This window comes from Protopterus annectens, chromosome 1.part1, assembly GCF_019279795.1.
Source record: "Protopterus annectens isolate FY-2018-M chromosome 1.part1, PAN1.0, whole genome shotgun sequence".
NCBI classification, from domain to species: Eukaryota; Metazoa; Chordata; order Ceratodontiformes; family Protopteridae; genus Protopterus; species Protopterus annectens.
The window spans coordinates 1,991,474,598-1,991,487,560 of record NC_056726.1 but is presented as its reverse complement, the minus strand read 5'-3'; the positions used below and the strand labels follow the sequence as shown (position 1 = coordinate 1,991,487,560).

Below are 12,963 nucleotides of genomic sequence, written 5' to 3'. Positions count from 1 at the left end.
ATTTTGTAGTATAGCTCTTACAACGTACAAGTTGATCGAATAAGAAAATAAGAAGTTATGTACTCACAATAATGTTCCATCTGTATTGTTGATTTTTCATCTCTCCTCACATATGGGTGCAGATCCGATCCAAAGGATCCAACTTGGCCATCATCACGTTTGTGGCAACCAAAAAGCTCTTAGGTACCTCCTCTTACCCACAACGCATCTCTCCCAATTACTTCAGATCTTGTTTGCTATAATTACATGCATACAAAAAAGGTCAAATTGCAGTATTTAACACACTAGAAGATCTTAAAAGAGACAATTTCTGGGGTATAAGGAAAACCAACCTAAACCTTTAGAATCTCTTCCCGTTCAACCAAAAAACCCGTGGAAGGAGGTTGGAGGGGGGGGGTGTGAGGAGAAAAATCGACAATACAGATGGAACATTATGGTGAGTACATAACATCTTAATCTGAAATTGTCAATTTTTCATCTCATCCTCACATATGGGACTGAGTCCTCAGCTTCATTTACCTCAGGTGGACTCACTGGAAAATACTCCTCAAAACCATCACACCAAAGGAGGCCCTTCCCTGGAGACCACATCTAATTTGTAACGCGTGATAAAGGTATGAATGCTTGCCCAAGTGTCAGGCGCACAAATATCTTCCAAGGAGGCATTCGTCTGAAAGACTGCAGATGTGGCCATTACCCTAGTAGAATGAGCTCAAACAGACTTGTCAGGATTCATGTCTTTTGAGTTGTAAATAACAGAAATACAACTAGAAAGCCATTTTGATAAGGTAACCTTGGAAACTGGTAGGCCTTTCCTGGTTTGCTTTCCAAAACTCTTTAGCCCTATGCAAATAGAAATACAATTGTCTATGAACATACAAAAAATGTAGAACGTATTCACCCTTATTATGAAAATTAGGGAAGAAAACAGGCAAATGTATACTCTGATTTATATTTGCTTGAGAAATTACTTTGGGCAAGAAGGAAGGGTTGGCACGCAAAGATACTGTCTTCACAAAAAAACAAATACTGGGCTTGGAAGGATAGTTTCTGGATTTCAGATATCCATCTTGCTGATGTGACAGCCACCAAAAAGACAGTTTTCCATGAAAGGAACTTAATTTGACAAGATGCAGCAGGTTCAAAGGGTGGTTAAACAATCAGACATAGAACTATATTCAGATCCCAAGGGCAAGAAGGATCTTTGTGGGGAGGTTTTAACAACACAGTCCCTTTCAAAAAGGCTTTGCAAAGTTTGTAGGAAATTAAAGATAAGTTGTCTATCCCAATGTGGAAATCTGAAATGGGTGCTAACTGTACCATAACAGTCGATGCCTCAGCTCCATTATTGAAAAAGTGGGCTAGAAATTCCAGAACAAAGTGAATGGGAGCCATGATGGGATCCATATTGTGTTGTTGTGCCCAGATTACAAATCTCTTCCATCTACTCCTATATAATTTTTGAGTGGATGACTTATGGGAGGATATCAAAATATGACGGACCAGAGAGGAGAGCATAGGTTATCTGGCAACCAACAGAACTTGAGGAGCCAAGCTGTCAGCTTGAGGTTGTGAAGGCTGGGATGAAGCATTCCTGTTGGATGCGTCAACAGATCTGGAAAGAGTTCCAGAATGCAGGGTTGCTTCTGTAGATGAGGCCAGAGGAAAGAAAAACAGATTTGTTGAGGCCAATACAAAGCAATGAGGATTACTGCTCTCTTCAACTTGTTGGCTTTCTGAAGGAATATGGGAATCAATGGAATGGGAGAAAAGGGATACATTAGTCAGGGTGACCACTTGTAAAACAAAGCATCCCTCGGGGACTGCCCTGGTCAAGAATTAGGGTGAAGTAGCTGCTGCACTTATTTTTCAGGGGACAGGCAAAGAGGTCACAGCAAGGCTAGCCCCATGCGCAAAAAATGTTCTCAGCTACGTTCTAGTTGAGGGACTACTCATGAGGCATGACAATGTCTCTGCTCAACTTAACCGCTATGACACTGGACCTCCCCAGAATATGCATTGCTATCAGAAAGCGGTTGGATGAGATCACCCATTGTCACACCCTGAGTACTTCTCGCCACAGAGGGTACAATCTGGTTCCTCCTTGCTTGTTTATGTACCATACCATCGACACTGACTGAATCACTACCATTCCTAGAGGAAGAACAGTCTGAAATGCCTGCAATGCTAGAAGCACTGCCCTCATCTGCAGGATGTCTATGTGGAGCTTGTTGTGGACCAGGTACCTTAGACAGTCTACTCCAGATAATGCCCCCCCCCATCTGGGAAGCATCCGTGGTCACCGTAGCCTGTGGTTGAGGGGGAACAAATGGTTGACCCTGTGTCACCTGTTCTGAACGAATCCACCATGATAGATCCTTTTTGTATATATTCATTATGAGAATCTGATGAGGCATTGGCTGATGAATCACTGACTGTTGAGAAGCCACTGCAAAATTTGCATGTGATACCTGGCTAGTGGCACCAGCACAACTGCAGCAGCCATAGATCCTAAGGCCTGTAGAACATTATGGACAGCTACCTTCTTGTTTCTGATTAGCCTTGAAGTTTGCCTTCTGATTGTTAGAACCATGGAAGGAGGAAGTTTTGCAATCATCTGACTGCTATATAGCAATGCTCCTATGAACTCTAATGCTAGAGTGGGTTCCAGATGGGATTTTTGATAATTTACAGTTATGCCTACTTCTGAACAAAGCTGAGGAACAGAATATCTTGTGTGGACAAGCAGATGCCTGGTCCCGGTGGGAAATGAGCCAGTTGTCTAAGGAAATGCCCGGAATCCTTGACATCTGAGGTGAGCCACAACCACTGCCACACAATTGGTAACACTCTGGGGACAGTAGTGAGACTAAACGACAGTGCTCTTAACTGGTAAGGACTAGGTCCCAGCTGGAAGTATAGAAATCCTCTGGAGGTTTATCCATTTTTATATGGTACTACGCATCCGGAAGATCTACACAGCACATCCTATCATCCTGTTCCAGAAGAGGAAGTATGGACTGTACCGGGACCATTCAGAACTAGCACCATTGAAGCAACTTGTTCAATCTGCTGAGATCCAAGATTGGTCTCCAGTCCCGTTTTCTTTGGAACCAAAAAGAACCTTGAGTAAGTTCCGAGCCCTCTGTGATCTAGGGGGACCTCTTGGATAACTCTTTTTTCTAGCAGTCTTTGAATGTGAGTGACTGCTTGATCCCTTTGACTGGGTGGAACATCTGGGATTTTTTTTTGGGAGGGGGTTGTTAAGGGAAGAGAATTTGGTAATCCCTGGATATTATCCTCTTCACATACACATTGGAAGTTATCTTTTGCCAGGCTTTCCAGTGCTGGAACAGTCGACCCCTAATTGCCTGCAGAGATGGACAATCAGGCCTCCTTTCAGGAGCCTTGAAAAGGCTTCCCAAAGAAAGATTCCCAGGAACCTTGGTTTTGTAGACTTCTTCTGCCTCAAGGGTGACATCTTCCGTTACTGTTTCCCCCTCTGCCTCTGGGGGACAACTCTCCAAGTGTGTCTTGATAGGACCCTTGAGACATCTTGAATCATATTTTTCTGCTGCCTCTCTCAGCTCTCTCAGCTACTGCTCCTTCAATGGTATTTGAGAGTTCCTTGATCAGATCCCTTTGCAACTTGGTAAAATGAGAAAGGTAATTAAGCGACCATAAGGCAAAAGCCACTGACAAGAAGACACACTTTCCATATCTATCCATCATCCCAGAATCTTTATTAGGAGAATGGATAGCTGAAGTCTCCTCGGAGAGTTCCTTCTTGGTCACTGGCGCCAAGACCTAGGCATCTACTGCAACCCCTGTTGTCCAGAAGGCCTTATCTGAGGGGGAAATTATAATTTTATTTGGCCTCTGAGTAACAGGCTCGATGGAGTCTGGGATCTGCCACACCTATTCTGAGATCAAACCTATGAGCTCATTGGTAGGTGGTCATCCAGGATGTAGATGGGTGGGAAACAAAGGCAGCCAGGTACACCGACTCCTCAGGTGAAGGACTGCTGGACTGCCAGTCACCCCTCTGTTTCAGAATCTCCCCAAAGGAAATGTCCTCAAAGGGTGACTGTGGGGATCCTTCACCCTCATCGAGGTCAGTGTCTTCTATGGGTGACTCCTCTGTGGAGTGTAAATGCTTCCTCTTGCATAATCTCTTCCTAGGGACTTCCTCAGTGTGGTAGTCTGAGGAGGTATCATAAGAGTTGGGGGTACCTGGATGGGTATCCTGGCACCTGAGGTCCCGGTGTCCCTGTGGAACTTGGTGATGAGAAGAGGCACGTAGGGTATCCTGTTGGGATAGTGCATCCAAGGGGGACAGGTAACTTTTTTAGTTCCAGTGGCAGCTACAGCATTCTCCAAGGCCCTAAAGGCTGACTGCTGCTGAATGGACAAGAAATCTAGCTCCGCCAAGCCATGCTTTCAGGACGGGGTCCCCTCCAGTTCAGCAGACAGCTCACATGGTGTTGACGCCAGAGCTGAGCTCACCATCGCCAAAGCCCTGAGGTGCATCAACTGCTCCGAAGACCTGGCAATCAAGCGCACTTGAGGTTTGTGAGGTTCACTATGGCTCTGAGAACTCTCCAGCTCTGAAAAGGCCGATGAGCTCCAAGTTAAAGTCTGGTATGAAGAAAAAGACATCTTTGGAGTAGACAGTTCAGACAGACCTGGTACTGTAAGGGTTGAGGTCGAGGGAGACTTAGTGATACCCTGCGCCCACAAAATCTTCTGCACCATCCATTCCACATCTTCTTCAGTTAGGCTCCTGGCTGAACAGGAGGAAGAGGCAGATGGGCATCTTGGTCTTGACAGAAAGGGAGATGGTACCCTTGATGGAACTGGATCATAAGTGGGAGATTACGGTGTACTTGGTAAGGTCAAAATAGGATTAAAAGGACTGAATGTTGGATCCAACATCAATGGATCCAATCCATCCTTACTAGATAGGATTGGAGCCAAATAAGTCAATTCCAATGTAGTAAAGGTCAGTGCCGAAGGCTCCAATCAGATCATAGACTTGCCAGACCTGGGAGATTTCAATATTTTTGGTTTCGGCTCTGAGGTATCTGTTGGCACCGAGCAGGGTCTCTTTTTTACTTTCTCTGAAGATCTAGAGGACAAAGTTGAAGTTAGGCTCGAATGAGCTGATTTTGTCGTAGAGGCCGAACCAGATTTCTCTTTACTTCTAGAAATAGCCTCTCTAAAAGCTGAAGGCAACATACCCCTTAAAATTGGCATATTTTTACATTCAACTAAAGCTCAATGATTAAAGGAATGGCATATCGCACAATCCTCTTGCAAGTGAAGGGGTCCAAGGCAATACACACAGAGAGTGTGAGTCACTAACTGGGATTTTATGCTGGCACTTTGAACATTTTTTTTAAAACATCTCCTGTTTCTTTGCCATGGTGGAAAGGACAGGCAGAGAATCCACTCACACAAACACAGAGAATATGTGACAGCAAAAAAGAGGGCTTTTTTTCTTTTTTGTTTGACTAGAAAGAGACAAAAAAGGGGGGAAACTACTAACAATAGTAGTCCAAGAGTTAAATAAAAAGGTAAAAAAGGAGGGGAGTAATCTATAAAAAAAATGGTTACTGGTGGGAAAAAGAATGGAGAGGTATAACCTAAATATAAAGCAGTTACTGCAAGAAATGGTTTTAAACTACAAGGGAGAGATAGTAAAAATTAATTACACTCAAAAAATAAGAAAATGGAGGTTATTAAAGGAAAAGATTTATAAATATATGACCTGACACTAAAAGCTAGCTGATTGGACCACATCTTCGCAAAGCGGCAAACAAGATCTGAGGTAATTGGGAGAGATGCACTGTGGGTAAGGGGAGGTACCCAAGAGCTCTTTGGTTGCCAGAAGCTTGCTAATGGCCTAGTTGGACCCAATGGATTGGATGTGGACCATATGTGATGATGAGATGAAAAACTGACAATATCAGATTTTATATTCAAATGATCTTCTGAAGGAGGCACAGACAAGGAACCATAAAAACGCAGGATCCGAGAAGCGATTTGAATACGAGAATAGACAGACCAGAGGTATGGTAATAAAGACAGTTCAGGACTAGGAGAAAGTAAGCTATCCTTCAGATCCAAGGAATGCTCGGGATCCAAAGGAAGTCACTCCAGTGTAGTATCTCTCCAGACCCTAAAATGTTGGATCCAAGCAAGGTTCAACCTTGTGGGGAAACCTTGAGTAAACCAGATCTGAAGAGTAATTTATGATCCCTGGAGTTCTCTGGACATCTCTGGTGCAAAGCTACTGTATAATGCTTGCATCGATAGCAAGGTCCTTGTCAGTCGAGTCCGAAGGCTTAAGACCTGAAGATAATCTGCAAACCACAGAAACATTCTCATGAAAACATGCCTATCAGATCTAAGGTGAACTAAGGATCTGAGGGAGGCTCTAGGAAATTCAGAGGCATTGGATCTGAGAACCTGGTATGTGTTGATCTCTTTCTTTAAGGTGGGGGCGTTGACCCCAAAAGTACTGAACAGGGTAGTCTAAAGCAAAGATATAAGATCATGAGGAGACAAAATCTGTGCCAATTAATACCTACCAGACATATTGGTTTTAATCACTGATATTCTGGCAGTCTAAAAGGAAAAAACATAAGCTTACGTAGGTCTTAGGGACTTCGGATCTGAGTAATCAGATCTGAAGCCCTGTATGGTAATTCCATTTTGTTGTCAGACACTTGCTAGAAAATCACAAATTAAACAAGACACCTCATAGATCACCACATAAATCCCAGCATGAGCAGCAGTGAACTCTATAAAAAAATTACTCCAACAGTCAGCAAGATGACCTAGCAGATGGCTCGACAAGTGCAGCTTCTTGGCAGCTGCCCGCCATACCTCTCAACCTCTTAGTGCAAGAAATCTGGACAGAGCCTGACAACATGGGGGATTTTTTTTTTTACTTAGAAAACTGCTAGAACAACAGAGTTTGTTTAACATACATTTTCTGAAGAATTTGAAGTCTGAAACTCAAAATTAAGTCATTATAAAGCCGCGGTGGTACAGCTGTAGCATTGTTGCTTCACAGCAAGAGGTTCTCCTGTTCAATTCTCGGCTGGAATGCTTTCTGTGTGGAGTATGCATGTCCTCCCCGCGGTCGAGTGGCCTCTGAAAGACATGCATGAATGGGCGTGCCTTCGCTGAAGGTTGGGCGTCGGGCTGGCAACTCAGCACCATAAAAAAAATCTACTGCCAATCATTAGCGGACTGGAGTTCCGCTGTGGCGACCCCTAACAGGGAAAAGCCGAAAAGACAAACATATTGTGAAAAGCCAGGACACCAGAAATTTTAGATGAATGGGCCAAAAAATCTAGGCCCTCTTCAAAAAATTGGATGGTAGAGACATATGCTGCTCGCAACACACATTGGTACATGGCCCACCCCCAAGTAAAGGAACACCTGGTGGATGGCACTCTTGCATGCTTTAGCAACAATTCATCAATGGGACAAATGGAGATGACACCATTCCTGCACTTTTAATCTTCAGAACACCACAAACAAACAAATTGAACTAGTAAAAGACAGCAACAGGCTCAAACGGCAGTAAAAGTACAATTACTTTAATACAGGTTAGCGCGTTCATCTGGTGACCATCACCAAACTTTTAATCTTCACACTGGAATACTCTACTGCCTGTCCAGAACAGGCTGCTCACAGCTCATTGTCCCAGTGTTGCAGAAGGCAAGGTGAGAAAATGACAGAAGCACCAGACAGGGAAGGCACTGTAGGGACAAAGAATATCGGCATTCTCAGTCAGAGAAAGAAGGAGAAATCCCTGTTGAGAGGCAGAAGGCTTCCACTGCACCACGGTGACAATCGAATGCAAAAACAATCAAGCAGGTCAAACCAGACAATCCCCAGTCAAAGGGCACCAGCCCTGAGACTGCCAGTATCAAACACCAGAAATAAGTATGAGTGAGTCAAAACGACCAAGGTCCAGCCAAATAAATGTCCAGAAGATATGTAAACAGCAAACAGTTTATTGGAAAAAGGTTAATGCTTTCACGGGGTTACCGCTTCATCAGACAAAATACAAAATGAAAATAAAAAACACACATTTTTAAAAAAGTACTCAGCCAATCAGTAAAAAACAATTAAAACTGAACCAATTAAAAAACAAAAATCATCTTCTGCCTAATAAGGCAGGCTTAAGGGAGGTGCCACTGCTAAGGCCTGGAGGTTCATAAGCCCTCATAGAGATAATCCACTTTAGTTCACACAATTCAACAGTGTTGTTAAAATCACCTTGCAGAACCCTAAACAAAAAGGTACTATGACCTGGATAAGATAAGGCATGATGGGCATTAGGGCATTAGATATAACCGGATTGCGTATGTTTCCTAAATGTTCAAGAATTCTTTCCCTCAGCTGGAGTGTGGTTTTACCAATGTAAAAAACATTACAGGAACAGCATGTAGCAAGATAAAGTAAGTTCCTGCTCCTACATGTTGCCACAAATCTAGGTGTAAAAACACATCCGGTGACAGGGTGTGTAAAACAGGGATCTGGAGATATAGCAGAACAAGCTTTACAATTATAACAGGGAAGTGTACCAACCTTCCCTGAGGGTGTGGGACATACAGACCTTGGGTCATAACATAAAAGCCTTTTAAGTGACATGTTATTCCTGAATGTAAAGGAGGGTTAGGATAGGAACAGGCCTGTTCTTTTAGCAGATGAAAATGTAAGATGGGTGGTGGGAGATTAAACTTTTTTTTTTAATTGGAGAAAGTTGCTACATTCACATAAGCTTGATGTAGTTACCGTTTGTGAAACATGGTTAAAGAACAATGTCTGGAAATCAGTTATGTCAGGGTATAAACAATTTTACAGCAACCACTATTCTAACAAAAGGGATTAAAGATTGTTGTCGGGTCTGTGATTATGACATGTTTAATGATAACATCAATACTGTAGATTGTGCCACTGTAACAATAAAGACAACCCTGGAACAGAATACAATTGCCAGAGCGTATACACCACTAAAATCAATTGATAATGACCTGGAGGAATTTATAAATTTCTTGCATGAAACACAGGAGGGAAACAGTAAATAGGGACTTCAAATCACCAGAAACAGACTGGAAAGACATTGAATCTGCAACATTAGAAAGGAAATTATTTACAACCTATATTCAGGAAAAATGTTTTTAATGTAAAATTAATTTTATTTACATATTCAAGTCCTTCTGCAGTTTTCAAAAATTTAAAGCAATTAATATTTTATTTATACAAAAAATGCTGCCACAAGTATCAAAATACAATCCAGCACCTGGTCCATACCCATCTTGGCTAGGTATTTCAAGTCCAAATAGAGACAACATTAAAAAAATAAAGTACTTATCTACTAAGTGAAGTCATTTTAAGAAACAATCAATATAATTAAAAATTAAAAGTAGACAAAGATTCTAAATTCAATGTCTAAATGTGCAAATGAACAATACTATTAAAACAAAGTTCCTGAAGCTCTTTTGTTGCAGCTGATCAACTGTGTTAAGAAAAGTAGTGACGGGCTAAAGCTGTGCATTTAACTGAACAACTAAAAGTGCATGTCTTCTCTGAAGATCATTTGAAACATGCTAAGCCTCTACTAGTTCTGGAGGAAGTAGTGTCTTTGGATGTTGTAATTGTTGCTTAAATATCTTGGGATCCGGCAAGCGAGTCATACAAATACTGCAGGTACAGATTAGGGATGATTTTGCTGCACTCTCCTGACTGTGACTGTTTTTTCTTTTGTTCTTGGCGGCTTCCTGTTGAGACTGAATTTTCTGCTGTCCATGAGCCATAGCTGAGAAAACAAGCCCTAAATGATGGAAGGGTTTATGCGTTTACTTCCATCAGTTCATTGTCTGTTCTGGAACAACTGCTACAGATTGTAGATAAGCCTACCAGGGAACAGAATATATTGGAAATTGTTTGTGCTCCTAAGGAGATGATTGTTACTTCATGTAAGATTTTACCACCTTTGATGTGTAGTAATCATAGGGTTATAAGAGGTAAACTACTGCTAAATAATTTTGACAGGCTGGCATCTAAACCAATGCAGAAGAAGATTAGATGTAAGCAAAACAGTCACTAAGTAAAACTAATTGGAATAATGCAGTCAGTGGAAAGACTGAAAAAGGAATGTGGCAAGATTTGAAAGGGAAATTGAAAAATGCAAAAATAAATGTTTATCAAGATATAGACAAGCGCAATACCAGGAGGATATATTTCCATTAGAACAAGATACTTAATTAAAGATAAAAGATAAAAAATATAAGACATGGAAATAAGGTTGAACTATAACTTTGAAAACTGAAATAAACAAACTGGACAGGCAAATTAGACATAGTGTGAAACAACATCAGGAAAAAGTTGTAGAAAATGTATATACAGTTATTCAGCTTATTGGAAAAACATTCTATAAATATATATGATGTGGTAGGAGTAAAGACATACAAATTTATGAACTGTGAGAAGATTCTAAAATGTGCTCTCAAACACAACAGATGACAAATATATTTTAAAAAAATGTATGTAGAATAGTTTGGCTCCACAGAGAGGGTGATAAAATGTGATAGTAATAATAAGATAACTTCAGATACTCAAATTAGATTATATTGAAAAAGAACTATGCAAACTGGATCTAAACAAAAAATAGGAGACAGAATTAGTAATAATGACATGAAAAAACTTCAGCATGAACTTGCAGTACCATTATATCTGTTAGTCACTTAGTCATTTAAGTATGGGGAAATTCCTCAAGACTGCAAACATGCACGTGCTAAACTCATCTTTAAAAGTTAGAGAATAGAACAAACCCATAGTCACACAGATCTGTAAGTTTACTTTCTTACCGTAGAAAAATAATGGAGAAGGTTGTTTTGGATAAATTACTGTCAGAAATAGAAAGGCTGGGACTTGAAATCATACATATCATGTTTATCCTGAAATAGATCTAAAACTACCTGTAACATGTTCTACAATAACAATAATAATATAGTAAAATAAATAAATTAAAAATTGTGCTGTGACATAATGTATATACACTTAACTTCAGTGTCTGACAGGGTAATGCACACAAGTCTGATGAATAAATTAGAACAACTAGGTATGAATGTAATCATGATACAATAGATAGCTACATGGCTTAATACTAGGACATGGCAAGTATCCCACAACATCTGGAGAATTGAAATTCTAGGATACACTCAGGGTGTCCCACAAGGCTCTGTCCTAGGTCCATATTTATTTTTTGGATCTTTTTCTTCTGAGGTGTTCTATAGCCTGTATGCAGATGACTGCAAAAGGGGTAAACTGATTACATCTGTTACAGATAGGGCATGTCAGCAAAAGAACTTGACTAACTGATCATTTAGGCAAAGGAGAATAACATACTGATAAATATATCAAATACTAAGCATATACAATTGTGGAGATATAGACTGAAGAGTGAATATTTGACAGAAAATACAGTGACTGAAACTGTGGATTCATTTAAGGACTTGAGTATACCGGTAGATAGAGTTTGAGTTTATTCTGATTATATCAACAAGGCAGTTATAAAAAGAGTATACCGGTAGATAGAGTTTGAGTTTATTCTGATTATATCAACAAGACAGTTATAAAAAAACTATAGGCTGTATAAAAAAGATTTATAAAGTCTAGAAAATCAGAAAAGATGAACTCATTGTTTGTAAATTGCATTAGAGACTAAATGGAGTGTGGAATAATAATAATATGGAAAATTTATAATAAAACTGGCATGAGTAAATAATAAAAGTACAGGGGAACTATACCAAGGGCATCCATGGATGTGAAAGTTTAAGTTATTATGAAATTTTACAATATCTGACTTTGTACAGTGTCTCATACAGATATTTAAGAGAAGACTTTTCCAGGTATAAAGAGTATTTAGAGTCAGCTACCACTGGGAATGTTTTGGGTTATCAAAGAATAGTAGAGAAGCATCAGATAACCTGTATAGGAGAGAAAAATTGGCTACTTACCTGAATGGAGAGAGAAAATCTGCAAGCAAAGGAGAGACGTACTGCTGGAATTGAATTCCTCCTCAAGTCTAGGTAAGTACCTTCACAAGGTGGACCCTGTTTTTACAAAATCTAACCAAGACGACACTGATATACAGACTGTATTTATATAGCATATATCATGGACAGAAGTACGTTAAAAAAACCCAAAAAAGACAGCTGGGTGCACAAGTCCCATGATAAAAAAGTGCCCAATCCTGGTAGGCACACTGGTGCCAGGACTGGAAAAAATGACAGTGTAGAATACACAAGACACAGAAACATTCCTACAATGGAGTTAGGCCAGGCTCGGTGGGAAGATGGTCCCCCTGTTGTAGAAGGAAGTAGTAGTCCACAAAAATCACAAAAACTTCTTTTTTCTTTTTCTTTTGGCTGTTCCCATTAGGAGTCACCACAGCAGATCATCTGTTTCCATTTCTACCTGTCCACTGCATCTTGCTCTGTCACACCAACCACCTGCATGTCGTCTCTCACCACATCCATAAACCTTATCTTAGGCCTTCCTCTTTTCCCCTTACCTGGCAGCTTCATCCTTAGCATCCTTTTCCCAATATACCTAGCATCCCTCCTCAGCACAAGTCCAAACCAATGCAATCTTGCCTCTCTGGCTTTGTCTCTAAACCGTCCAACCTGGGCTAACCCTCTAATATACTTATTCCTAATCCTGTCTACCCTCATCACACCCAGTGCAAATAAACTGACAGGCCAAAAAAGAGCCATAAAGATGATAGAGTGGACTACTGAGGATAAGAAAGAAGTTATGTATTGTTACTATTATGCAAGAACCCCAGAATTTCTGTCCAGGAGATATACAAAAAGATTAAGAAAGAAATTAAGAGGAAAGAAAATATTTGCACAAGAAAAACTGTAAAAAGCTTCA

The 12,963-nt window shown here is 40.5% G+C and overlaps 2 protein-coding genes across 2 annotated transcripts in view; both read right to left on the bottom strand.

Moving 5' to 3' along the window:
• Positions 1-12,963, bottom strand: part of LOC122816787 (dynein axonemal heavy chain 8-like) — a 9,517,065-nt gene that overhangs the window by 2,771,037 nt on the left and 6,733,065 nt on the right. The gene's annotated exons all lie outside the window — the stretch shown is intronic.
• LOC122813144 (zinc finger protein 706-like) lies at positions 9,633-9,839 on the bottom strand. Its single transcript, XM_044085298.1, has one exon. It carries the CDS (start codon positions 9,837-9,839, stop codon positions 9,633-9,635), a length of 207 nt encoding a protein of 68 aa, XP_043941233.1.

What these genes read in the sequence shown, in the direction of transcription:
- LOC122813144 (XM_044085298.1), bottom strand. Translation starts at nt 9,839, where the DNA reads ATGGCTCATGGACAGCAGAAAATTCAGTCTCAACAGGAAGCCGCCAAG.